General features: G+C 42.9%; 1 protein-coding gene across 1 annotated transcript in view; it reads left to right on the top strand.

The window, feature by feature from the left end:
* Positions 1–22,460, top strand: part of UMODL1 (uromodulin like 1) — a 48,402-nt gene extending 25,942 nt beyond the window's left edge. The window contains 11 exon segments of the mRNA XM_054165749.1: positions 2,563–2,675; positions 7,955–8,168; positions 9,868–10,005; positions 12,093–12,538; positions 13,208–13,350; positions 14,448–14,684; positions 15,310–15,469; positions 18,554–18,642; positions 18,805–18,821; positions 20,499–20,688; positions 22,315–22,460. Of these exon segments, the coding sequence (XP_054021724.1) occupies positions 2,563–2,675; positions 7,955–8,168; positions 9,868–10,005; positions 12,093–12,538; positions 13,208–13,350; positions 14,448–14,684; positions 15,310–15,469; positions 18,554–18,642; positions 18,805–18,821; positions 20,499–20,668 (1,727 nt within the window). The 3' untranslated portion in view covers positions 20,669–20,688; positions 22,315–22,460.
* The last annotated feature ends 5,394 nt before the right edge of the window (positions 22,461–27,854 follow it).

Raw genomic sequence — 27,854 nt, 5'->3', positions numbered from 1 at the left:
GCCAGGGGAGGTTCATGTTGGATGTTAGGAAAAAGTTCTATACAGAAAGAGTGATTGCCCATTGGAATGGGCTGCCTGGGGAGGTGGTGGAGTCACCATCATTGGAGGTTTTCAGGAGAAGACTTGACGGGGTGCTTGGTGCCGTGGGTTAGTTGTTTAGGTGGTGTTGGATTGGTTGATGGGTTGGACGCGATGATCTTGAAGGTCTCTTCCAACCTGGTTTATTCTATTCTATGTATTCTATTCTATTCTAAAACCTTTTTCAGCTGTGTAAGGCCAGCTTTGCTGCTACTCCAGCCTCTCTTATACCATCAGTCCTGATCACTAGTGCCACAGTGCTACTTCTCCAGTCCTTCTAAGCTTTGGGCAGCCATATTGATGTCCCTGTTCAGAGTTTACCTTATCTTTTCTTCATGTTGTATCCTTCACACTGCAGATCATGGGTAAGACCCAGGAACAGCGCTGGGCAAATAACTGATTTGGGATATCAGTGGTGAAATGGAGGAAACAAACAATTTTCCCCCCTTTCAACGAAGGGAAGAGACTAAACAAGTGGTATTTTATGTTGATGTTTTGTAAAAAGAAAGTAAGAAATGTTCATTAAAAAGATCTAAATAGCTGAATTTGACTGACAAAAAAAGAAAAGCTGGGATACAAATTGAAGGATTCTACACAAACAAGTTCAGTTTTACGACAAATTGTTTTCTTTTCCTGTTGAATCAAATATTCAGCGGGTGCTTTTGCTGAGAATGTATCTTGTGAGGGAATTATGCCTGGAACAAGGGGAAGAGCCACCATAATGGTATCTCATAGTCCAGGGCAGGAAATTCAGAGGGCAAAACTACATGTTTGAAATGTACTATATAGCTCCTCCCTCTGGCAAAATCTCTGACCTGGAGGGCCAACCTCAGCCTTCTCTCCGTAGTCTGTTATGGCTTTTAAATACCAATTGGGTTTTTGTTTTCCAGATATTGTTCAGAACTTTTTCCCTTCTCACCATGAGACAAGTGAATGTGGTTTATTTCCTAAATACCTGTGTTCATATGACAGGAATAGCCATAGCACAAAGCAAGCCCAGATCCTTTGATCTGACTGATGGTAGTGAGGGTTCCTTTGGGATCACAGAATCACAAAATGTCAGGGGTTGGAAGAGACCTCCAGAGATCATTGGGTCCAACCTCCCTGCCAAAGCAGGGTCACCTAGGGCAGGCCACAAAAGAAAACATCCAGGTTGGTTTTGATGTCTCCAGAGAAGGAGACTCCACAACCTCTCTGGGCAGCCTGTTCCAGGAATCAGAAATATGCTGGGATAAAGGAAGCCTGCTTTGGTGCCCTGCTTTAAGCAGGCACAGCTTTCTCCTCTCCCTTGCAAAGTTGTACTTGATGACTCTTTCTTTCCCTCTAGTACCTGTCATAGTTCAGCTGATTACTGTCCCCATTGTGACTAGAACCAACTTCAGTGCATTATGGTCAACAGAGTATGCTGCTTTTCAGTTCTTGCTGCTTCAGAAAAAGCAGCCAACATAAGAGACTAAAACTCAGTATAGGAGGCTGACAGCCTCAAAGCTGGAATCCAGTGACTTATATACTGTTGAAATCAGGATAGAGGTGTGTAGGGAGGAAAGCAAATTGGTACACCGGAAAATAAAGACTGATGTCTTGATTCAGAAAACAGAGTTAAACAGAATCCCTAGCTAGATTATAGAGTTTTTGAAGTCTTTGGAGAAGACTCTCCTGAATTCATATAAAACATTGAAATGTTAGATCTTGGTATGCTAGGAATGATGATCATGATCTGTAGCAGCTAGAAGGTAGTGTGACGACATTTGGCTGGCAATGGTCATGGTATTAGATGATGGCAATCAGCTTGCCTGCCTGGCCACTAAAAGGATGCTAGGGGAATGAATCATGTCTTGAGAAGCCTTTTCTCTCCTGATTGTGATCACCTTCAGTGTCTGTAGTAGTGATGCCAAAACCAGTGATACAGAGAAATAGCATAAAACATGTGAGAGTGCCTTAATGTGATTCAGCAGACACAACTTGGAGGAACATGCACCCTGTTAGGATTCATCTTATCTCACAACAACTGTCTAAAGTGTAGATGTCTCACGCAGCTGTCTAGCCTCCCTCTGAAACTGGAGGGAGGACCTTGGTGTTGCAATGATTTGCTCTCTGGAACAACTGGTGTCACCCCACTGTGTGTAGAGGGAGCTGAGACAGATAGCTGAGCCTAGGAGAGAAATTCAGGTGTCTGAACGTAGCCATAGAGCAACATTTCAGATGCCTCAGAGCATCCAAGACAGAGCAGGCAGATATAAGACCTACAGGATGTCAGTGCCCTTCTTGAGAGTCATTTGGGGGGGTCAGAGAGAGCAGACTAAAGTGCTGGATGACTATATTGGGGCATTTGGGGGTTTGACTGTATTTCAGAGGGCTGGCCTTTGGCTGCTATGAGTTGATACATACCCCTTGTGGCCAGGAATACCAGTGGCTGTCACATACTTCTCCATGGACTACAGTCCATGGAACATATAACTAAATTGTCTTTTTCTTACTTTGCAGCTATCCAGAAACTTAGTGGCACAGTACGGATAACAAACGTGAAATTCTCTCCGGGCTTTAGCAATACAAGCAGTGAGGAATACCAGACTTTTGCACAGCTCTTTGTTGATGAAGTAAGTGACTAAGAAGGACGTGACCTGTTACCAGGCTTGCTGAAACCACATACCTGATCTTTTTCAACATGAAGGCTGTATGCCATGTGCATCCCTTGACACACGTGTAAGGGCTGAGTTCTCCTGAGCATCCAAGACTGCAGGATGAGTATGCAGCTGTGTTTTAGAGTGAGATCAGAATCTGGGGACTCTCTGGTGCCTCCATTTCCTCTCATACTCAGTTATACAGGCTTACTGATTTCCTTCCAGGGTCTGGTGAAAAGTTAATGGATATTTGCAAAGTGCTCTGAGATCCTTGCCCCACACAGCAGTATATTAGTGAACTCTATGGTTGTTATTACCCTTTGTTATAGTACCTTAAGGCTGGCATTTCTTCTAATCATCCTTGGTTTTATAGTCTTATATCTGGAAAGGGAGTGGTTTCTTGATAAGTCACCTCTGCTCTCACTTCTAATTAGAGTGCAGGATATCAGTGTACACTGCAATATCAGCTGCACTTTCAGCAGCCTGATAACTCTCCAGCACTGCCTTTGACAGCATCACTCTCCTGCTTTCTTGGTGAATTTATCAGAATTCTGTTTCCTGCTGGTGTTCACTCAAGCACACCTGTGCTTGAAAAACTGCTGGTTATGCTGAGCAGTTTTATTGCCTTCCTTATCTCCCCTTAACTATCTGGTTTTTTTCAGAGGCCTTGATAGCTGTGGTGATGAATCCATCGCTGACAATTGTATGAATTTTCAAACCCTGCAGAGGCCTCCCCAGACTCTCGCTGTGTGCAGAGTTACAGCCTGTCACTGACATACAGCTGTCCACAGCGGGTGCCCTGACAGCAGCCTGCATTCAGGCAGAGGTCAGGCCCGCACAGGGCTAGAAACAACTGCAAGAAGGGAAAAGTGTGACCCAGTTTAGCTGTGCATGATGTTTTCTTGGCTATCAAACACGTTTCCCACTGATCGTTACTGGTTTGCACCTTTTGGGATGTGTTAGTGGAGCACAGTTTTCTTGGAGTTGTTTTGGCCCCAAGCTGTCACATCAGAAAAAACAGTCCCAAAATGAGAGTGACATGATTAGCAAAGTGAAAAGGGAGCAATTCTCCGCTGACATCACTCTCATTCAGTGCCATTCTCTGCCTGAGGCTGTTTTGGAAGAGCATGCTGTTGAAATGGACTAAATTGAATATATTTTCTTCATTCATTCATGATTACAAGTACATTAGGAAATGTTGTAAAATAATTACTGAAACAAGCAACTGAAGTAAGGTTTTGTGTCAGTTCTACCCAGTTCTTAAAGTTTCAGGCAGAAAATGATCACTTGTGACAATAAGGAAGTAATTCCTTTTTCCAGTTCATTGGTTTTGTGGATCAGCTGGCAAGATTTGTTAGTGCTGATTCCATTTACCTCTCAGCTACTATATATAGGCTACTGTTTCATTAGCTACTGATACAGCAAAATGTGAAGCAAATGTTTTATCACAAAGGTTGCACTTCTAGAAAAATGCAGTTTAGGCTAACAGAAAGATCTCCATATATTTTTCATTTTGGTTTATGAGGGACAGAAATTCATAGATTCATAGAATGGTTTGGAAAGGACTTTAAAGATCATCTCATTTCAATGCCCCTGCCATGGGCACAGACACCTTCCACCAGACCAGGTTGCTCAAAGCCTCATCCAGCCTGGCCTTGAACATCTCCAGGGAGGGGGCATCTACCACCTCCCTGAGCAACCTGTTCCAGTGTCTTACTGTAAAGAATTTCTTCCTAATATCCAGTCTAACTGATCTTTTAAAGTAAGTGAGGAAGGTTTCATGGGCTTTAAAAGCACTCTCAGGTTCCAGTTAAATAAACATTGCCAGAGATGTCTTTTATTTTTAAAACCTCTTTGTAGTCACCATCTACAATGCAGAGGATTTATAAATCCTAATGTGTGTGATGTACTTCAGCACAGAGCTGCCCCAGCACTTAAGTGCCATGTGATTAAATTGTCAGCACAGCAAATGGAAATATCATCCTTTAAATGATGTGTGGATGAGAATGAGGTTAAAAACTTGATGTGACAACCTGCACTCTCATTGCCCAGGCTACTTTCACCATCGTCTTTGCAATGCAACTGAAAACAAACATATCTAAAGGATAGGGAGTACTTTAGTCATCTTGGGGTTTGCCTGTTCCAGTGTTCCATCACCCTCACAGTGAAAAAATTCTTCCTCCTGTTTCCATGGAATTTCCTATGCCTCAACTTCCACCCATTGCCCCTTGTCCTGTCATTGGGCATCACCGAGAAGAGCCTGGCTCCATTCTCTTGGCACTCACCCTTTACATATTTATAAACATGAATGAAGTCACCCCTTAGTCTCCTCCTGCCCAAGCTAAAGAGCCCCAGCTCCCTCAGTCTCTCCCCACAAGGAAGATGTTCCACTCCCCTAATCATTTTTGTGCCTTTGCATTGGACTCTTTCAAGCAGTTCCCTGTCATTCCTGAACTGAGAGGCCCAGAACTGGACACAATATTCCAGGTGCAGCCTCACCAGAGCAGAGTAGAAGGAAGAGGGAGGTGGGGGGAGAAGGGAACATCTCTCGACCTACTAACCACACCCCTTCTAAAACATATAAGAATGGCATTGGCCTTCTTGGCCACGAGAGCACACTGCTGGCTCAAGGTCATCCTTCCATCCACTAGGACCCTCAGGTCCTTTTCCCCTTCACTGCTCTCCAACAGGTCAGTCCCCAGCCTGTACTGATGCATGGGGTTGTTCTTTCCCAGGTGCAAAACTCTACACTTGCCCTTGTAAATACAGAAAAGGGTATCATTTCTTGAATATTTATTCTAACATGATCAGACTTTCTTTTGTAGCCCCATTTCATCAACCATTATCTTGATAACCTGGGGTGTGGCACTAGTTCTGCTAGCATGTAACCTTCTGGATAAAGCGATTTGTAGTGCCACCTAGTGGCTAAATTCTAGTACGGCCAACATCTCCTGGAGCATTCCAAGTTCTTGGCTCCTTCCAAGATCTCTTCTGATGACTCAGAAAAGGGCTGCAGCTTGCCTGCAGAATCTGGGGACATCTTCAGGGCTGCATAGTATGTAGCAGGCAAATAAGACTGTGTAGCACATGGCCTTGGCACATAGGTGTGCAAAAGCTGTGATCACCTGGGAAAATCCAGCACAGAATGCGCAAGTTCAGTGCCTTGAGTCTTCCCTAGGCTCTCTTTGGTAGGAGCCACTGCCTCCTCCATGAGCACCACTGACATAAGCTCTGCCTTAAACTCATAGCTGAAATCCAGCCCTGCTACTCCACATAGTTTCTACAGAAGGTGTGTGGAGGAAGAAGGGGTTGGAGGTGACCATAACATAGTCCCCACCTGCCTCCTTAATTCTCTGGAAATTTGAGCTAGGGTAGGAAGTGAGTGATGTACCCTAAAGGAAAGTGAGGTGCTGGAAAAGAGGTGCAAATCTAGTGTGCAGGGCAGTGACTTGTGAGCTCTCATCTGGGCCAGGTTCTGCTTGCCTGGCCTTTATGGTGCAGTTGCTCTGCTGCTCTGTGCCTTCCTCTCTGCTGGCTTCTCCTGGGAGCCTGACAGCCTCTGGACGGTGAAAGCACTGAACAAATGTGCTGAGAAATCTCCAGAATGTAGGGGGTTCTGTGGCTGTTTCCATCTCTGTGTCCAGCATTGAAGCTAGGGGCAGGAAGGGCATAGGAATTATCTTTCACATGATGCCAGGAGCTGCTCTCTTATTGCAGACAGTGTCCTGTTGCACTGTTGCTGGCAGTTTGTAGGTTGTTCAGAACAACCTGTACTACTTTCCTGATCCAGGCTTGAAAGTTATTTCTCATGTTTTCTGTTGCTGCACTTTCTATTTGTAAGTGTGGAAGAATATAAAAAGACTTCCCAGACACACATGAGAGAGATAAAGAAACACAGAGGATTTGTAAGCATCCCCTGGAGTAAGGGAGAGAAGAAAACACAATTCTAATGGAAAAATTCAGGACACTGATGGATGGTATCACACCTGGCCTTGTGTCTTCAGGTACTTGCTCTGCCTGCCTTGTGGTTAGATGTTGGGGCAAGATCTTGCACACAGAGCTCTGTGTGTGCTGTTTTCCCTTAGGACATGCAGGTAGGCAAGGAATCCTCTGCAGTGTTACTGAGACCCTTGTCTGGATCTGCTTTTCCTGTGGTTAGTGCTGGGCCTAGAGATGATGGGAAAATGGCGCTGGAAATGCACATCCCCACAGGGCTCCTGCGTATGTCCAGATGCCCTACCCCATGGACTGCTCTCCTGTGGGAGAAAGAGATGTTCCCATGAGTGCCTGCCCTCCAGAGATCTCCAGCCCTAAAGATCAGATAGGGAAGAGGTCAAACAGTCTATATCTTTGAGAGGTATTGGTACATCTGAGTTGGATGGCAAAGAGGCTGAGCAGTTCAACTGATGCAAATCCTGACACAGGGCTGTGTTTTCCCATCCCACTGCTCTCCAGTGTAGTGAAGGAGGCAACTTTTAGGGCTATCATGGCTAAGGCTCAGTGTGCTTTGAAAAAGGTGGTATTTTCTTTCTTAGGCCACTAGTGAAGTCCAAGGTTACTGTGTACAGACTGTGCATGTTTCTTTGATTGATTTCTCTATACTGACCTAAGTTCAGCTGTGATTTGGTGTTGCAATACTTTGAGGGTGACCGTGCCTGTGCCTGTTCAGAATATTCAGAGCCATTTCCAAGTCCAGCTCTTGGATTCTATAGGAGGATTATGATCCAGGAACATGTGCCTTGCTGACAGTCAGAATTTGCAGAAATAATATGATACTCCTCAGGGAAGACTTTAATGAAATATTTCTGAAATCAAACTGAAGACCAGCTTGACGAGAGGTTGAACTGTGTGGCAGTGCTGATGAAAGGAAACATGTTTCTGTTTTCTTCACCCTGGTGTGGGCATTTTAAAAGAGGCACTATTTGCTTGCCTGTGGTGAGAAATCACCTGTGAAGAAAGGTTTGAGGATGTTCTGCACTCAGCTGTAATGCACCTGAGCTGAGGGAGTTCTCAGAGACATATATGCACTGTGGAGAGTCAGGAGGCATCTCCACCTCCATTGCTGCTCCTCCTTGTATTGGGTTACCCAGTCTCCCTGAAATCATTGTGAGAGGCAGAACATGGGAGCCTCTCTCCAGTCTCCTCCTTCCCTTGCTGCTACCAGAGGGAAGTGTTCTCTTCTGGACAGTGTACAAAGCCTAAAACGTAATTTGCTCTATCTGTCCATCTTCATATGCATTTTGTTTTTATTTCAGGTACATAAATCTCTTCCTCTTGAGGTTCTTCAGCAGATGGATGCAGGTCTGATTAAAGTTATGATAATGGGTATTACTAATGGGAGCACAGTGGTAAATTTCAATTTACTGATTGCAGCAGATATGGATATCTACTACATCATCACCACTTTTCGTGACGCCTTTGAACACAGCTCCTATTTCACAGTTGACAAGAGCAGTCTCTCCATAAATGGTAAGGAGCAGCTTGTATCCCAATAATTCTTCAGAACTAGGAAGATGATAAAGCCTGTTATTACTCTGTATGTTTTTTGAGGTGGAAGTATCTGTAAAATGGATGGGTGAAAAGCCATTTGCTCTGCTTATATTGCTCCTGCTATCCATCCAATCAGCTTTATCAGAGAACATCAAAAGATGAAATATGACATGAGGTGCTCCTTATCCAAAAGGACAAATCCAACTCATCTTTTTATCTACAGCTAGCACGAGTTTTCTAGTGACAAAGCTGTGGAGATGTTATAAACAGTGGTCACAAACTGAGGGTTTTGTAAGATACCAGTGGAAACAGATCTCTGCACACAGCCATAACTAGCTCTGTTTAGAATAATTGTGAAACAAATTGCCCTCTGCTTTGTGCTGATAATTTGCAAGATATAGAAACCCCAAAAACCAAATGAATGAATAGGACTTTTTTCTGCACTGGGAGTATGTTCTGTCACTAGTTTTCCCAGGCACCCAGTGGCAGACCAAGAGGACACAGTCTCAAGCTCCACCAGGGGAAAGGTGACAAGAAAGTTCTTCACAGAAAGAGTAATTTGCCATTGGAATGTGCTGCCCAGGGAGGTGGTGGAGTCACTGTCCCTGGAGGTGTTCAAAAAAGCATTGGACGTGGCACTTGAAGCCATGAGGTGTTATAAGGTTAGGCATGAGGTGCTAAGTATTAGGTAACAGGTTGGACTTGATGATCTTTGAGCTCTTTTCCAACCTGGTTGAATCTATGATTCTGTGTGTTTTTCTCACATGCCCGTGGGTCAGAAATTCAGATGAAAGTCCACTCTTTACCAAGACCAGCAGAATGTCTCTACAACTTCCTTAAGTTGGTACCAAGACTCCTGACTAATTGCTGTTGAATCACGTTTCACAGGTCAATGGGTCACCTCTGAAAAAACATATCAACTGCTATATCCTTGTTCAAAGAATATTGTTACAAGCTGTGCACAATTATTTCAGAAATGAGTATGTGGTCTGCTCTGTACTTTCTCTTTGCCTGTAAAACCTCACAGCTGTGAACCTGGAAGGTTTCACATCCTGTTAATTAATAAGATCACAACTGTTTTGTGGTAGTACTTTGGACAGTGTATGCCCACCTCAAACCCATGCAGACGAGGACAATGAAGCTGGTGAAGGGCCTGGAGAATAAATCTTATGAAGAGCAACTGAAGGTGCTGGGGCTGCTTAGTTTGAAGAAGAGGAGGCTGAGGGGAGACCTCATTGCTCTCTACACCTACTTGAAAGGACATTGTAGAGAGGCTGGTGCTGGTCTCTTCTCCCAGTTAGCTAGTGATGGAACAACAGGGAATGGCCTCAAGCTGTGACTGGGTAGGTTTAGACTGGACATTAGGAAATTCTTTGTTTCATGGAAAGAGTGGTCAGGCATTGGGATGGGCTGCCCAAGGAGGTGGTTGAGTCTACTGAGCATCATTGGTAGCAGAGCTCCAATTGTCATTGTCCTGCAAATAGCTCTCTAAGTGGTGTTTCTAGCATCCCACCTCTTCTACACACAGTAACTGCTTGACATGCAGTAGAATATCACACCTAGGAGGTGTCATCCCTCCATAATATTGTGATGATACCACTGTGCTCCAGTTTCAGAACTATCACTTTTTTATTTACACACTCTTCACTTTTACCTTTTGCTTAAATGTACCAAACAGATTATGATGAGTGCAAAAGTGAAGAAGATGACTGCTCCCCAGATGCATCCTGCCATAACACAGTTGGGTTTTACCAGTGCAGCTGCAATGAAGGATTTGCTGATGTGCATCCAGAAAGGCCTGGAAGAAGCTGTGAAGGCAAAAGAATATTTTCAGTATTTCAGTATTTTATTATTTAATGGCTAACTGAATGCTTCTTGATCTGATTTTTACTGGGTCATGGTCACACTTGGTACAGGTCTTAGAATTTAGCCATAGATGTATTTAGTTTGTTGTTTTCAGTTGGATTCTAAAGGGAAAAGTCTTGCAGTGGACTTGAAGTATTTCTGACAGTAATAACCTGTCATGAGAGTTTCCTTTATTAATATTAAATGATGACTTTACAAGGTTCTTTTAACAGTTCTGTTTTCTTATATTTGCCATTAAAATTAGATAGGATTGTCAAGATTGATAATTATTTTCATTAACAGTAGCAGAGGGAACAGCAGAGACCCATTGGAATGGGCTGCCCGGAGAGGTGATGGAGTTGCCGTTGTTGGAAGTGGTTAGAAGGAGACTTGATAGGTTGCTTGGTTGCATGCTTTAGCTGATTAGATGGTGTTGGATGATAGGTTGGACATGATGATCTTGAAGGTCTCTTCCAACCTGGTTTATTCCATTCCATTCCATTCCATTCTATTCCATTCCATTCTACTAGAGAAGGTAACAGAAATCACTATGTATGTGGCTTGCCCTCTGTAGGGCAGCAGGGATGAAATATTAGCATTACAAACTACTTTTTTGTATGAGTCAGTTCATTCGTTCTATGTATTCTATGTATTTGGCTTCACTCTTTCCTTAAGTAATTTGTTAAATGATGGGTTTTTAAACACCTAAATTTTTTTTAGGCTTCCTCAGTAATTTACATTTGGTTTTGTAATCACAGTGCTAAGCTACTCTTTGGCAGAAGTCACAAGGATTTGTCCACTGATACCAACCTTTGCTCTGTTTTCACTAAGATATTCAACATTATGATGATGAGCTTTGGGAAATTCAACTCTGAAAGAGCTTAGACTTTTTTTCTTCCTCTTACATTCAAATCAGCAACATTTTAATTTGAGGCTTTCCCACACCCAGGGGAGTTCCAGATATATCTATTTATAGATATATATATGTGTACAGATTTTATATGTTGCTTGGGAAACAGAGCTATTTGTCTGTACAAGCCATTAAATAATTTAAGAGAACTTCAGTGCAATGAGACACAGCCTTTGTGTTTCACTGCAAACAGAGTTTATTATCTTGGTGCTCTCTAAATTGGTGGTAGATGAATACTTAGGTTGTTTCTACCAGCAAAGATCTATGGGTTAACCCCAGAGCTTCTCTTGGATGTCAAGAGACCTACACATTGATCTCAACCTGTGCTTTCCCTTTTCCACTGCTTGCTTTCTTTCCCAAACTATTAAAAATTGCTGCTATCAGATTTGTTCAACTCCCTGTTGTGTCTCTCAGGACACATGTAGAATACAGTCTTGCTACACAAAGTTTGTCCTGGACCTCCCCCAGAATGGGTTTTCCAAAGCACTCAGGATCATATCTTCTGGATACCAACTGGTATCTTTACCATGAGGGTAGTAGAACACTGGAACATGCTGCCCAGGGAGGTGGTTGGGGCCCCATCCCTGGAGATATTCAAGGTGAGGCTTGACAGGGCTCTGAGCAACCTGATCTAGTTGAGGATGTCCCTGCTGAGTGCAGAGGGGATTGGACTAGATGACCTTCGGAGGTCTCTCCCAACCCAGGCCATTCTGTGACTCTGTGGTCACAAGTGGGGCAAGGTGTTTTTAGCAAAGTCTGCTCTGTTTATGTCCTACATCCAGAACTGTGCAGTCTTGTACAGTCCTAGTCAAAAACATATGAAGACCTGCTGAGCAACTTGCAATTGGGGATGTCTTGGAAGCACTGATCTTCCAAAAGCTGTTTATACATGTTTTACTGGAGAACACTAATTATTGCAGCTCTCAGGAAGTATAGCCCTTCAGCTTCACTCGCAGGCACTTTATGTGTCTCTTGGATTTTATATTAAAAAAGGCGTTGGTTGTAAGTAGAGTGTGTTTAAAAAATCAAACAAAAGAAGCTACTTGCCTGCCAGTAACTTTCAGATTCCTCCTATGAGTTTACCTTTACCTTATGAAATTAATCTGACCTTGTACATTACAATACCTTTATTTTTTCACGCTCTTCAGCATATCCTATCAGCCAGAAGGCAACAGCGACAGATAAGAAAACTGTACACAACACAGCTTCACCTGTGACATCTTTGCAAACTTCAGCTCATGTTTCTTCTCCTGATTCACTGAACTTCTCTACTACTGAGCACAAAGCTCCAGGGGACACCACGTTGCAGCCTCCTCTCACCACAGATCCTGTGTCAACACATGATGTTTCTCCTCAAGCATCTCCTGCCCCCCTTGTTAAACCTGCCCAGGCATTTTCCATCCAAGATGCAGTGACAGTGTCTTGTGAAATTGAGAAGATTATCCTTGCTGTCCAGAAGAGATTTTTACAGCAAGAGTCTATCCCTGAAACTGCCTTGTACCTGGGGAAGCCTCACTGCAACGTGACCTTTAGCAATGGCACTCACGTTGTGCTGCAGGCAGGCTGGAGCGACTGTGGCACTGAGGTTGAGACCGTAAGTTCTCTGTGCCAGTGAATGTGAAGAAGCCCTGGAGAACTTCTTCACTCTTAGGGGGATGAAGGGAGGGGCAATGGCAGATCCTTAGCTAGGAGTAGCAATTATTTGCTGCTGAAATGTGGGACTAAGAAATTTCTTTGAACATAGAAACTCTCTTCCTGTGATGGAAAGTTGCCTCTCTGTTTGGCACAGGAAGAAAGCAAGAAAGAGAAGGAGAATCTTAGGCATCAAAACTCAAAGGCCTGTCTTAACTGAGAGTAATTTCTCATGACTCTCTGTGTTCCTTTTATAGCTCTCAGAAGCTGCTCTTTTCTTAAAACCAGATTAATCATTGTATTAGACAAATACTCCAGTTGCTACCAGAAGGGGGTACAAAAGAGTAATGTCTGTCTCTTTAGATCCCACACCAAAGGCTATGCCTAGGCCATGTTAAAGTACAGAAGTTCCCTTGTGGAGCAATGATCATTGCAGACTGAGGAAGAAGAGGAGAGGTGGTGGATATGTCACTGTATAGCAACTAAGAGACTAAAGGGTTTTGATTTTTTTTTTCTTTTTCAGCCAGAGAATGGAGAATACCTAAACACTTGAAGGTGGTAACTGTAGGTCTGCTATACTCCTAGAAACATGGACATTCACAAGTTGCACTTTCTTCTTTCTGTGCTGCAGAACATGACCAATACCATAGTGAAAAACATCCTTCGGAATGACAATTCTGCTCAGGGAGTAATCCACCACTTAAAAGTTTCCAGTCCCATTCACTGTGTGTTTCAAAATGATCTCTTGACCTCCTCTGGATACACTGCTGAAGGGTAAGTAACAACATTCTATGATCTGAAATGCTGTTGTGTGGCTGTGTGCTGCACTAGAAGAATCCCCAGGGATTTTAGCTGTATCCAGTGACTACTTCCTAGGCTTAAGCAGTCTGCTATCCTGCAAGTCCCTGCTATGAGCTTCTTTCCAACTCAGTCTAATGTGCCAATAGATTCAAGAGCCAACAATCCTGGCCCCTGCCTGGCTAAACCACAGACAAAACCAAACCTTTGGAGCTACTGGTGCAGGTTTAGGAGTCAGAATTCCTGTCTTCTCTTTGCCTTCCTGGGCAACCACCTGTAACAAGAGCTATTTTTCCTCCTTTTGTAAATAACAATGATGTACCTTGTCAACTGATGTCTACACCTGACTGCCCACATGCACACTGCTAAGGTGCTAAGGATGGCAAATCTAACCCCCACAATCCTTATCTGATCAACCTGGGAAAAAAAAAAGAGAGAAGATCTGCAGTGCAAATGCTTTTTTTATGGAGGGCCCCATCTTTAAGTGAGATGGAGTCAAATCCACTGCTGACAGTAAATCAAACCCATGCTCATAAAAAAGGTAGCAGGTTTGCTCTGATGGTGAATGCTCTCCCTTCATACAAGTATACTTCCTTTCTTTAACCTAGCCCCAAACTTAAGCTATCATCACCAAATCCAGTTTCTATTTCCTAACTTTCTGAACACTGTATTTTCCTTTCTATCCCCCTGCAAAATTGTTGCCAGGTCCCTTCTCTGCATTTTCTTAGGTCCCTCACTTACTGTTCAGATTTTACCTGTCTCCATAAATTTATGACTCTTCTTTATGTTTTACTCTCTTTATTTTGAATTTTAAGGCAGCTTATACTCTTGTTCCCCTTCAGCTCCATGCAAATATTTCTCTCTGCTCTACTTGTGTTGCAAAGACATTCCACTCTTTGGATTCTGCTGCTTGTGTATCTATGCTTCTGACCTCCCCAAGGAAAAACTCCTTTCTTCTTGAACAGACTCCTAACATACTGGACTGCAGAGAACTCTTCATTACTTAACTGTTCAAGAGGTGGGCACTTATGTATAGAAACGTACAGTCAAATCTGTGTTCATTGTCTTTTCAGACTTTACACCATCTTCGAGGATTTGCACGGATCTGGACACTTCAGAACAGAAATGCAGTTGTTTATTGGAAACTCCCCAATACCAAAAAATTTCAGTGTCTCTGCCAGTGATGATATCCTGATTGAAGTGGGGATCCAGAGAGCAGACAGCAAGCTCAAGGTGGTCCTCACTGACTGCTGGGCAACTCCAACTAACAATTCAGTGGATCCCCTCTCATTTACTTTTATCAGCAACAGGTACAGGAACGACACTTGCAGATGGCATAGTGCCATACCTCCAGTTTTGGTGGTCAGTACTGAAAGAAGATTGAAGAGTGTGTGCTTTGTCTATTTCTCTGAGTTTCAGATATTATGAAGAGCTTGTGTGGGTCTCATAAATAAAGATGTAGGTTAGTTGATTCCTACGTGTCGTGACTCATACACAATATTGCTGCAGCCCCTGGTAGAAGAGGAAGTTTGTTCCTGTCTAAGCCACTCATCTCACCCTGATGTCATATTCCTTGGTCTCACCCACCACCTTAAAATATAGTGTGGTCCTTTCACTTAGTAACAAAAGCTATTCCTTTTAATATGACATTATTTCAATTCATGTTTGGTGAAGCCAAGTTTAAATTCTTCCCTGTCACTCTTTCCCTTCTTTTTCAAACTCTGCAAACACTTCTTGAACCTCCTGTTCTTTTTGGTTACTTTGAGAATAAAGCAGCAAATAGCCCTTTATCACCCCTGCACTGCTGGAGGGTTGCTTCATAGAAGATCAGGCTGTGACTTTCTAAAAGAGCCTGACAACCTGTTATGTGTTACAACCACAACAAGCCTTCTATAGCCCTGGCTGCTATGTATGTTCTTTTCTTTTCCTTTTCAGCTGTCCCATTCCGAATACATATACCACACTGCTAGAAAATGGGAATTCAAGCAAAGCACAGTTTAAGATGAAAATTTTTTCCTTTGTCAACAACTCTGTGGTTTACTTACACTGCAAAATCCGTATTTGCATGGAGACCCCAGGAAGCACCTGCAGGACAGTAAGTGTTTTGCGCCAGTATGCTATTTATCTCCAACACGCCATATGCAGTCCTGTTGTGGAGTAATGTTTCCAAACAGGATTTAAAATAGCTCCTCAAGTTTCTCTCCATTTTCTGCCGAGAGCAGAGGGGAGTGGGAAGCCCTACGAGGAGAGGCTGAGGGAGCTGGGGTTGCTTAGCCTGGAGAAGAGGAGACTCAGGGGTGACCTTATTACTCTCTACAACTACCTGAAGGGGGGTTGTAGACAAATGGATGTTGGTCTCTTCTCCCAGGCAGTCAGTACCAGGACAAGAGGACACAGTCTCAGGCTGCGCCAGGGGAGGTTCAGGATAGATGTTAGGAAAAAGTTCCATACAGAAAGAGTGATTGCCCATTGGAATGGGCTGCCTGGGGAGGTGGTGGAGTCGCCATCATTGGAGGTTTTCAGGAGAAGACTTGATGGGGTGCTTGGTGCCATGGGTTAGATGTTTGGGTGGTGTTGGATTGGTTGATGGGTTGGACGCGATGATCTTGAAGGTTTCTTCCAACCTGGTTTATTCTATGTATTCTATGCAACACAACTGTATGATAGTGTCTGCTTTTCTTCCTGTTCTTCATCCTCATAGTTAGAAGTACAGAGCTTGCATAGAAATGGGGAAATCAAAACTGGGGAGCCTAAGAATGAACCTTTCACCTCTGCGCAGGGGTGGCTAGAAGGCCATAAACAGAAGTCATGATGAGATAGGCTGTTCAGAAATGTGCCAGCTCAGATGAGTATGTCACCAAAAAGTGAGCACCCCTATTGGCAATGTCGGCAGACAAGGCTGAGTAAATTGAGTTGGGATGTTTTTATGTCCTTAAAAAAAAATAAAATATTCTTTTTTCACCCTAGAGATTTGCCTCTTCAGGAAGGAAGCTCAGTGGCATTAACTTTCTAGGGCTGTGACTCAACAGGGAATTCACTCCAGATTTTTAAGCCCCTATTGCTTTTAAAAGCAATAAAGCAAACAACATTCTGGTAACAACTTCAGTTTCTAATTACCTCTGCTCCAAAGCACTGCCTCATCTACAGAGTTGTTCCTACCATGGAAACGATAAAAAAATAAGTTTTGCTGATGGATTTTTAGTATTTTTTTTTTCATAGCAGACACAGAGGAATTCTCCTCTCCCACTGCCAGCCTTCCTGTCTCTTTTTCTATCAAGGATGTTTTCATTAGCAGTTTGATGTTCTTCCATTGTTTAACACTTTCCTCTAGCTCTAAATAACTCAGTTTTAGCTCATTGTAAAGCAAGTGATCTCTTCCTAAGAGATTAATGGCTACCAGAAGATTCTTGTTTCCTTTCTCAAAGTATAAAGCTTCCTCCAGTTTAAACAAAAAAAAAAAAAAGAGAAAAAAAGTGGGGCCAGGAAACCTGACTGGCAGATGGAAAGATGGCTCCAGTTTTCACAGCTGAATTAGTGTGTTAAAAGTCAGTGCTTCATCAAACCCCAGCTTATGCCCTCCTTTGGAGGAGGTAGTGCCCTCTCTGAGTTCACTGTGTGTCCTGAACAGCTGAGGAGGGTCATAGCGGTGGGTGCAAGGCAGCAGAATAAGAGAGATGGGCACAAGAGGAACTGTGTAGGCTGGTGTGGTTGCTGCAAGGAATCAAATAGTTGCTTTGCTAGGAGCCACGGGGTTTGCTATTAGAGACAGCTTCAGCTGTATGGGTTAGAGTTTCAGAACATGGTTAACTAAAGGACTAACTTTGATCTGAATTACAGAGGTCTGTGATGGGGTCATTCTGCTAGCCCAAAGTGAAGTTTGATTGAGATTAGCATCTGTAGTAAACAAGGCATAGCAGAGTTAATCAGTGAGGCTCTCTTCTTTCATATATTATATATTATTAATTGCTATGTTACTCATATATATATATATATATATATATATATATATATATATATATATATACAGGATATATTTTTCTTCCTTCTATGCAAAATTTGCCTCCTATGAGGTTACTGAATTTGGTATCTTAGACTGAGATTAAAATGTCATGTGGAGAAGACAAGTACTAGGCATATTCACACAGGATGACAGTGGCTTTTACAAAGAAGAGAGAAGGAGCTGCAGCAGGTGCAGAGATCAAAGAGCAAAGCCGGAAAAGATGTGAGATGGCTGGGAAGGTGCCCAGGGTCTGGGATTTGACATTCTGACCTGTCTGGTACTCTGGAAAAATGTTTGCTTGCTTCAGGGTAGGTTTGCTTCATCTCTTTGCTCACAAAATGAGGACTTACCTCTTGTATTATTTCTGAGCCAGTTAAAGACACTTACTGACAGTGGATTGCAGAGGTTTTACAGTGTAAGCATGCTGGTTAGCACCAGTGATTCTTGTGTAGACAAGTTGGTAAGACATGCTTGTGCTTCCCTGTTTTCTTTTGCTGATTATAGTACAGTACTGCAGTTTCTCTGCCTTTATGTGCACTTCCAGGAGAACCACAGTATCTCTTGAATAACTGTCAGCAGGCTACGGTTCCCATCACAGACCTTTAGGTTGCAACTTAGAACAAAGGAAGGTTACAAATGAACTTAGGGTGCTACCGAGGAAGTGTGCAGAAGATGAGTGTGTTGTGTTTCGCAAGTGCTGCTCATACAAAGCTAGAGCAGGCTAATTCCCAGCATGTCACAGGGCAGGGCTTTCAAACTAGTAATTCTCAGATTAGTAGTTCACACACTGCTGAAGAGCTGTGCATCTGCCATGGGCAGTGGAAACGTTCAAATAATAATGTTTGCCAAACCTTGGCATGTAGGGAGAAGTTCATTCTTCCCTAAAGTTGCTCTAAAACAAACAGAAAGTTAATGAAAAGGAAGAGATTGTGTGAAATGTCTGTTCCCAGCAGTGTTTTCCACTGTGACTGATTACAGGTTTTATACTGATGTTTCCCTGATGCCATTTACTTTGAACTTCCTTTTGGTGCTCATTTCAGTTTAACAAAGCATAATGGTAAGAAACAAAAAACCCCAACGAGTGAGAATAGCACTGGGCTTTCACATGCTCATCAGAAGGCTTTATATTTTTAATTAGTAAGCCATATTACTTGTTGGAGTTTGAATTGATTGTTGCAGAGATGCCACACAGTTCGATCCCTGAAAACTGGAGAAACCGTCGCTCTGCACAGAACATCCTGGGGACCTCTGTGTAAATCAGCTGGTGAGTTATGAAGTGATGTTTACAAGAAGGACACAGCAACTATGATTTCAAGATTCTTTTTTACTGGCAAATGAACCTGGAGACCTGTGATTGAAGGTTTTTGTGCTATTGTGCATATTTTTGAGGAGCAAGTGTTCTTACCAAAGTTATATGGCAGTGTGGAAAGCCCTCCACACTCATGAGGTCTGTGGTGACAGGTTGGACTTGATGATCTTTGAGGTCTCTTCCAACCTTAGTCATACTGTGACACTGAGATTCTATGATTTGCATTTTAAGTGTGAGGCTAGACCTAGATAGTGATGTGAATCTCTTAGTTGAAGGACAGAAGTGCAGTGAAACATGAAAAAAGCTTTAAGTGCTCTGCCTATACTGCTTGGCCACATTCTATAGCAGAGGCCAGTGATAAATGTCCTCAGGAAGGCCTGTGTTGTTTATGTCTGGCTACAGGCTGCCATCTCCCTTATGCTTCCTCTTTTTGTTCCTTTGTTTCATACTGAAATTCAGAAATAAGCCTAAACTTATTATCAGAGGATCACAGGATGTTAGGGGTTGGAAGGGACCTCTGGAGACCATCTAGTCCAATCCCTCTGCCAGAGCAGGACCGTAGAATCTAGTGCAGGTCACACAAGAACACACCGAACACTTCCAGATGGGTCTTGAAAGTCTCCAGAGAAAGAGACTTCACAACCTCTCTGGGGAGCCAGTTCCAGTGCTCTGTGGCCTTCACAGTGAAGAAGTTCCTCCCTGCTTTAGCCTATCTTGTAATGGTACACTTGATGTTATGCAGCTTGGGCACTATTACTGCATACCTCTGTGGCTACCAGCAATGCCCTTCGGCCAAACATCTTGTCTCTAATTGCAAGCATGTCTGCATTAGTTTTGTCTTCTATGCACAAGTGTACAGGTACTGCACAAGTGTCTGGCTAAGTGAATGCTATCCTGAAAATGCATGCACAAAAAGAAAAGTTTTTGGAGGTGCTCCAGGAATTTACAAGAATGAATTAGAAGTTTGCAAGAAGGCACACAAGATCAGAAGTATAATGACAGCTGGCAACAAGGAACTTGACTCTTGCCCACACATAGGCATTTACTGCTCATGACCCATGGTGCCCCCTTCTGTGCTTCTCTTCAGTGTCTGGGCTCTATACTAAAAGGCTGCAGATTTCCTCCAGGTCCCATGTGCATGCCTTCCAGACCTGTGCAGACATTGTAGAGACCCTTGAGCTTCTCAGATGCCTACACCCAGGCTACAGAGTTGAGCCCATGGTAGTCACTTCAGTGTGACTTGCCTGCCTCCACTCATTGCCCCAGCCAGATTTCTGCTGAGTAGAATGGGAACTTAGAGACCCAGCACACAAATACTCTCCTCTAAATACTTAGTATTTAAAGAAGTGTTACATATGAGATAAGAGCAAAGGAAGTGGCTTTCAATAATCATAGATGAATAGGAGCAGGATTAAGATGGGAGAATGCCTCACTGCTGGGGTCATTTTGAAAGCATGGCAGCGTTTCAAAAGGTCACCCATGCTGATTCTTTAATTCTTATTTGAACAGAAAACTGTAGAGTCAAATTAGTTAAATTGCAAAGACACATCACACTCGTGTCTGCAGGGAGTTTACACTTGTATGCAAAAAGAGAACTTGGACTGTGGCTCACAGACCTTTCCATGAGAATCACTCTGCTCACAAGGCTGATTCACTTCTGTATCACAGCTTGCTGCTTCAACATGCATGTTGGCTAATTTGTAGGCAAGGTTTCTTTCTTACTCTAGGAGAAGATTTAAGAATTCTAAAGCTTTTTAAATTTCACCTCTTACCTTTTTATTTTATGGGTTTTTTTAGCATCTGATTTGAAGAGAGAGAAGGATGCTGGGATGAGAGTTGGATACATCATCCTCATCACCTTTGCTGTGTTTGGGTTTTTGCTGGGAGTTGTGAGCCTTCTCATTTTCCTGTATCAGCGAAAGATGGGTACTTACAACTTCAGAATCAAGTCTGACAACTTCAGCTACCAAGTGTTCTATGATTAGGGATTTCCAGGTTACCAGATGTAAGTACTGAATTATTACTTTATTTAGCTGTTTATCTCTTCATGAAATAAATATTTGAGATGAGCAGCTTCTGTTTGAAAGTATTTGAATCTCCTGTCCTGTTTGCTATGGGTGAAGTTCACAGAAGTAAAAATGAAATGCCTCCTATTCTTGCCCATTTCAACATGCTGCAGACTACCAAGGAGATAGTCTTCCTTCATAGCTTTGGTCTCAGAAAAAATGACACACCACTTTAAAGAACACAAATAATTATTTCCACACACAGAATATCACTTTGGGATTTGGATCATGAACTGGTATAATAAAAGAGAGAAGCTTCACAACTCTCTTAAAAAATCTCCTTCAGAAGCTAATTTGCTTCAGAAGTTATTCCTTTCTGCAAAAGCCTGTTTTATGAGTTTTGGGGGTGGGTTGGTTGGTTGTGGGGTTTTTTTGAGGGGTTGTTTTTCAACGAAATAGTGGGATGCTGGAACCTAGGCTGTGCAGCAACCTTGTTCTGCATTCATCATTTTTCATCAGCACGGGGGCTTACTCATTTTGTCAGCCTTTTAGTTTGGATTCTGACAAATAAATTTGATTCAATTCTATTCAAGAGCTTGAAATATCGGTAGTGCGTAAGCTGTGCCTACAAGTGTCCTCAGAAAGTCTTAAAAGACAGCTCTGAGGGGTGTTTACCACTCCCACATGTTCTGTCTCTGCAACTTAGTTACTGAACACTTCCCAGAATACCACAGGATTCAGCACTTTTGCTGTAAAATATTCTCTGGCTGCTCACCACCATTTGTGAGTTTGTCCCTTTAAGAGGAGAAGAGAGAGACGAGGAAGCTGGCTTGCTGAAAAAGAAGATTTACCATTGCTTCCCAGCTCCAATGTTTACTGCAGATCTGACTGAATTCTGTTTCTGGGAACAGGTTTATTTGACATTGCAACCAGAGCTTGTCAGTAACTGTTTCCTGGTGGAGGCCTCATACATGACAGTGCAGGCTCGATGACAGGATGACATTTGCAGATACAATAGTTTGCTTCACTAAGTACAATAGTACTTAATACATCTCACAAAGAATGGATAGGGAAGGTGGCATACCAGCTATCTGCTTGTAAGGTCTTGGAAGATCACTATGAGATCTATTTCCCCTACTTTTACAGTGTGGAGACCACTCTCTGTAATCATCTATGGGCAAATCCTAGGTGTAGGTGAGGGTGATGCTCTGATTGTTTCCCAAAGCGTGGGCAGGCCTTCCTGTTGAGACCTTAAAGGTGAGGTACTCAGGGTTCCTTGGTACAGTGTCAGCAGCTGTACAGGTCTGTCAATCATAGAATCATAGAACTGTTAGGGTTGGAAGGGACCACATCTAGTTCCAACCTCCCTGCCATGGGCAGGGACACCTCGCACGAGGTCAGGTTGCTCACAGCCACATCCATCCTGGCCTGGGAATTCTGGAGCTGTCCAATGAGATTGTAGCATAAAGAATATTGTCAGGCACATAACACTTATACTTCATGTTGGAGTCCTAGCTAACAGCTTCTTTTAGATGCTGGAACTCTTTCCTGTGTATTTACTTTCTTTGGAAGGTTGTTTGCTAACTTTCTCAATCATGATTACCTTGTTTGGTTTCTTTTTCTAGTTGGATCATATTTCATCACATGGAAAACTGAAGCTTGTCTTCACTCAGCATTTGGCTTTTGTTACTCTTTACAATGGTGGTCATGACTGGTTGAAACACTGACTCTTCCAAATGGATGCTGCATATGAAAGGAAAGGCTTCTATCCAACCCCTGCCCCTTGTGTTTATTTATTATCTTTTCTTCCAGTCTGGCTTTTCCCTGCTATTTGTGATTGCAGCTCCAGGTTGAAGTGAGTTTTGGCAGGTTTTCTTCCCCCTGGATAAAACAGAAGGGAAGAAAGAAAGAAAGACTTCATCATTCTTTAATTAAGTTCCAAGATTTGGCTTTCCCACTATGCCACCCTGCTGTCTGCCCATCTTAGTGTCACTTAGTGTTAATATTGAGAAGCTGCAGGATTCTATATTCCAGGAAGTAAATCAGAAAACCCTTAGAGAGACCTCATTTTTAGTTTGTAATTCACTATTTACTTAAGGTGAGGTTGAAACTTTGTGCTGCAGCAACACTGAAGACCTAATTGTGCAACACCTTAAGTATACAGAAACTGGAGAACATGTGTTGGATTTGTCACCAAATAAAGAAAAGGCATGGTGAATCTGGGGTTTAACCTGCTTCAGCATGAGTTTTGACTATAAATTCCTTAATCAACAAGGACTCAGTGAAATGCAAAAGAAAAAAAGAAAACTGGAACTATTTTTGTTACTGGCAGCCAATGTTTGTCCACATCAGTCAGTTGGTGCCTGTATATTCTGTATGATGAGACCAAAATGATTGTGCAGTCAAGCCACAGAGTGTGTTACACACCTAAGCCAGAGCAGGCCAATTGCAACAGAACAGTTATAAATGTGAGCTGAGTTTTGCCTGGCTGCAGGACCTTACTATTTATGCAGCAGCAAGGGTTTAGTTCACATGCTCCATTGGATCCAATAATAGGCTGTACAGCTGGATAAACAAAAGTCTTCTCCACAAAGAAAGCATCTCTTGCAGCACCCTCTTTCTCAGAATACTCTTCTTCACTCCACCGCCCCAGACTTCAGGAGGTGTCTTAGAAGATGGAGAGTAAAGCAGAACGATATCCCACCCTTTGGTTCCGATTGCTGCATGTACTCCTGCACCAGTGATAGGAAAGGGTCAGCTGTGTCTGGGTCATGTGCACTTCAGCAATTTCCAGTGAACAAGCTAATTCCTCTTTAAGCTCAATGGACACCATTATCACAGAATTGTTAGGGTTGGAAGGGACCTCAAGGATAGTGCAGTTCCAATTGCCCTGCCATGGGCAGGGACACTTTCGACTAGATCTGGTTGCCCAGAGCCACACCCAGCCTGCCCTGAAAAACCTCCAGGGATGAGGATTCCACCACTTCCCTGGGCAACCTGTTTCAGTGTCTCACCACCCTCATGGGTAAGAACTTCTTCCTGATGTCTATTCTAAATCTGCCCTCCTCTAGCTTGGATCCATTCCCCCTAGTCCTATCACTACCCAATACCCTAAAAAGTCCCTCCCCAGCTTTCTTGTAGGCCCCTTTCAGATATTGGAAGGCCACAATAAGGTCTCCTCAGAGCCTTCTCTTCTCCAAAGTAAACAACCCCAACTTTCTCAGCCTGTCCTCACAGGAGAGATGCTCCAGCCCTCTGATCATCCTTGTGGCCCTTCTCTAGACATGTTCCAGGAACTATGAAACTCTTAGTGGAAACTGGTCATTAACTGAACTCATAAATACTCGCATTAGCCATAGCATTTAGGTACTGACTTTTTGGTACAGAACAGCATTAGAAAGCTGCTTTTCTATCCCTCTAGACCAATTTTTGTTAGTTAATAAGATTACTGGGTAAAAGACTTCTACATTTTGCAAAAGGTCACATTGGTTGATCTTAGAGGTTACATGTACACCTTTTAAAGACATCAGTAAATTTCGGAATTACCTTTTGCATTCTGCTTATGATTTAAGTGACTCTATTAGGGGTAAAAACCTTGTGTTTTCCTTTCTGAAATATCAGTTACCAGGTCCTGATACAAAAATAAGATCCATATGATTGCAGATGAATGGTGAAATGACAAATTATCTTTGCAGTCTTAGAGTCTCATGAACATTAGCTTTTTGTGTGTAGGAGTCTCAACTTTTGCTCAGTTTGCTCTCAAATATATAACATGTTTGCCTTCTGTGTACAGTGAAAGGATTAAGCTGTTTTACTATAAATATTTTTCTAGTTTTTAGTACTGACAATCCTGAACTGCTTGAGTGTAACAGGACCAGAGGTTTGCTTTTTGATTTCAGTGGAGCTACATCATTTACAAAAGCTGAGCATTAGTCTTCAGGATGAAATGCCAATCAGTAGCTTGTATCTGAAACTTTGCAAGCTCAGCAGAAACTGCTGTTGTGGCTGTCTGAGGTCATATATCTGAGTTTTGGTGTCTGAATAAAAGCGTTCTTGTAACTTATTGTTGACTTTTGTATTACTGTTATATTTTCCTTCTATGGTTTACTCACAGGTATTAAGATGTGTGCTGTGTGTATGTGGCAGCCTCTGAAGAACTGTTCAAGTATCAGTGTCATCAGTTCAAACTTAACACTCAATACATGACCTATCCAAACACCAATGGACTGCAATTACCAACAGCTGCATAGGTACACTCACTAAGGGTTTCTTTTTTTCAGCATTGCATAGGGCAGTTGTGTTTTTACTTTCATGCTTTTCAACAAAGAACCAAAACAGCATTCAGCATTTCCAGTTCAGTAATACAATTGCAGCAATGTAACAGTCCAATCTGAAATGTATGTCCTTTCTTCATATGATAGGTGTTCCAGCCCACTGATTGTTTTTTGTGGCACTCTTCTGGACCCACTCTAACAGGTCCTTGTCTTTCTTGTACTCAGGACCACATAACAGGGTGCAGTACTCCAGCCAGGAACACAAGGAGAGGAATAGAGGGGGAAAATCACCTTCCTCAGCTTGCTGGCCACACTTCTCTTTATGCAGCCCAGGATATAACTGGCCTGCAAGTGCACATTGCTAGCTCATATCCAATTTCTCATGCACCAGTATACCCAAGTCCTTCTCTGCAGGACTTTTCTCAATACATTCATATCCCAGCCTATACTGATACTGGGAATTGTCCTGACCCAGATGGTTGATCTTGCACTTGACCTTGTTGGACTTCATGAGGTTCACATGGGATCACTCTTCAAGCCTGTCAAGGTTCCTCTGGATGGCCTCCCTTCTCTTGTAGTGAACCAAAGCTCCACTCAGCTTGGTGTCATCTGCAAACCTGCTGAGGGTGTCCTCAGTCCTGCTGTCTGTGTCACTGACAGAGATATAAATAGTATTGGTCCCAGTACAGACCCTGAGGAGCACCACTCATTGATTTCTACTCAGACACTGAGCCATTGGCTGTAACTCATAGGACATGGCCATCCAGCCAATGCTTGATCTAACGGTCCATCCATCAACCCCATATCTAGCCAATTTAGTAGCAAGAATATTGTGGGGGTCTATGTCAAAAGTCTTGCATGAGTTCACATAGATGACATCCATAGTTCTTCCCTTGCCCACAGATGAAGCCACTCCATCATAGAAGGTCACTAGATTAGTCAGGCATAATTTGCCTTTGGTGAAGCCACTTCAGTTGTCTAATGACCTAGCACTCTTCCCTATGTTTTGACATATCTTCCAGGAGAATCTCTTCCATGATCTTTCTGGGCACAGAGGTGAGGCTGAAATAGGTGTAACATTTCTCTTTCCCCTGTCACTGGGGACTTCATCTGATTGCTGTGACTTTCCAAATATGGTGGAGAGTGACTTGGCAAAGACATCAGTAAATTCTTTCAGACCTTGGCCTGCATTTTGTTTGGCCTTGTGGACATGTATATTCAAATCCTTCAGGTGGTCACAAAACTGATCTTCACTTTCGAGGTAAGAGACTTCATTGCCCCAGTTCCTGCCTTGAGGGTCAGGGGCTTGAGAGATGTGGGAAGGGAGATTATCCATGAAAACAAATTCAAATTCAGCTCCAGCTGTGCCTTAGCTTTCTTGATCCCTACACATTTTGGCAACATTCCTATATTCTTCCCAATATGTAAGTCCCTGATTCCACCACCTGTGTACTTCCTTCTTACACAGGAGGTCCTTACTCAACTGTGCTGGTCTCTTGCCTTCCTTTTCTGATTTCTTACACACAGGAATTGAGAGGTCTTGTGCTCTAAGAAATATGGCCCTAAAGAGTAGACAGCTTTGTTCAGCTCATTTATCCCTGACGGCAGTTGTCCAGGGACTCCATCCACTAACTACTTAAACAACTGAAAGTCTGCTCTCCTAAAATTCAGTGTGCTGACTGGACTCCTCATCTGGCCCATGTACCTCGAGATGCCACCAGGGCATGACCACTATAGCCCATCTTGACTGATCTAGTTCAACCATGTTGGTAAGCAACAGGTCTAAGTAATACTTCTCCTCTGGTCTATCATCTGAATTAGGAAGTTAGCCTTGGTGCACTCCAAGAGTCTGCTGGATTGATTACAACATGCTGTGCTACTTTCCCACCAGGCTGACTGAAGTCTCTGAGCAGGATCAGGGCCTGCAAATACAAAATAGGAATGCTTTGTCAGCAGGCTCCCTCTGATCAAGTTGCCTGTAGTAAACACCACCCACAAGATTTCCTTTGTCAGCCTGGCTTAATTTTTACCCACAAGCTCTTGACTTATTCATCATTGCTTTTTAAAAGCAGCTCCATGAAGTCAAAACATTTTTTTTTACACAAAGGGCAACCCCCCCACCCCTTTTCCTTGCTGAACCCTTCTGACCCTTTTAGTAGCCATCAACTGCAGCGATTCAGTCATACAATTCTTTCCACCATCTTTCAGTGACAGGGATTAGATCATATTGTGCTAGCTGCACAGTGGCTTCCAACTCCTCCTGTTTATTTACCACTGTGTGTATAGAGGCATTGGTATAAAGGTATCTAAGTTGGACTATTGATCATGCCACCTTTTTTACAGGAACACACCTTAATGCCTTTGAAGCATTTGACAGATATTACCTGTGAAGGAGAAAATGTATGAGGTGTAGTAGGTTCCCTCTGTCTCTACCATTTCACCCCTTTTGCTGCTCAGACAAGTTCTGATGGCTTTGGAGGGCTCATTTTAGATATTTATAGATGTTGATACGATCCCCTGGCAGCCTTCTGTCCTCAAGACTAAATAGCCCCAATTCTCTCAGTTCTGAGACCAAGGAGAAATCTACTAGAGGAGCAGTGCTATCTCCCCTTTCCCATCTGGTGTTGCCCACCTTTTGTTCTCATAGTGGAGCACTGGCTCTAGATAATTGAGACAATGGCTGAAAAACGTGTACAAGTGAAGATTTGGTTTTGATGTCTTACATTATTTCCTCACAAGCACTTCAGACCAGTGGTATGTGTGCCTAATGTCCCTATTGTTCACTGAGAACACAATACTGCTGCCACCTGATACAAAGCACTCATGCTTGTTCCTTTCTGTCATAGTAGAGCTTTGCCAAACTCTGGTCCCAGAAGAGTTGGGGAAAAACT

This window comes from Dryobates pubescens, chromosome 12, assembly GCF_014839835.1.
Source record: "Dryobates pubescens isolate bDryPub1 chromosome 12, bDryPub1.pri, whole genome shotgun sequence".
Classification (NCBI taxonomy): domain Eukaryota; kingdom Metazoa; phylum Chordata; class Aves; order Piciformes; family Picidae; genus Dryobates; species Dryobates pubescens.
Note: the sequence above shows the minus strand (reverse complement) of the source record. Positions and strands in the feature narration are given on the sequence as shown.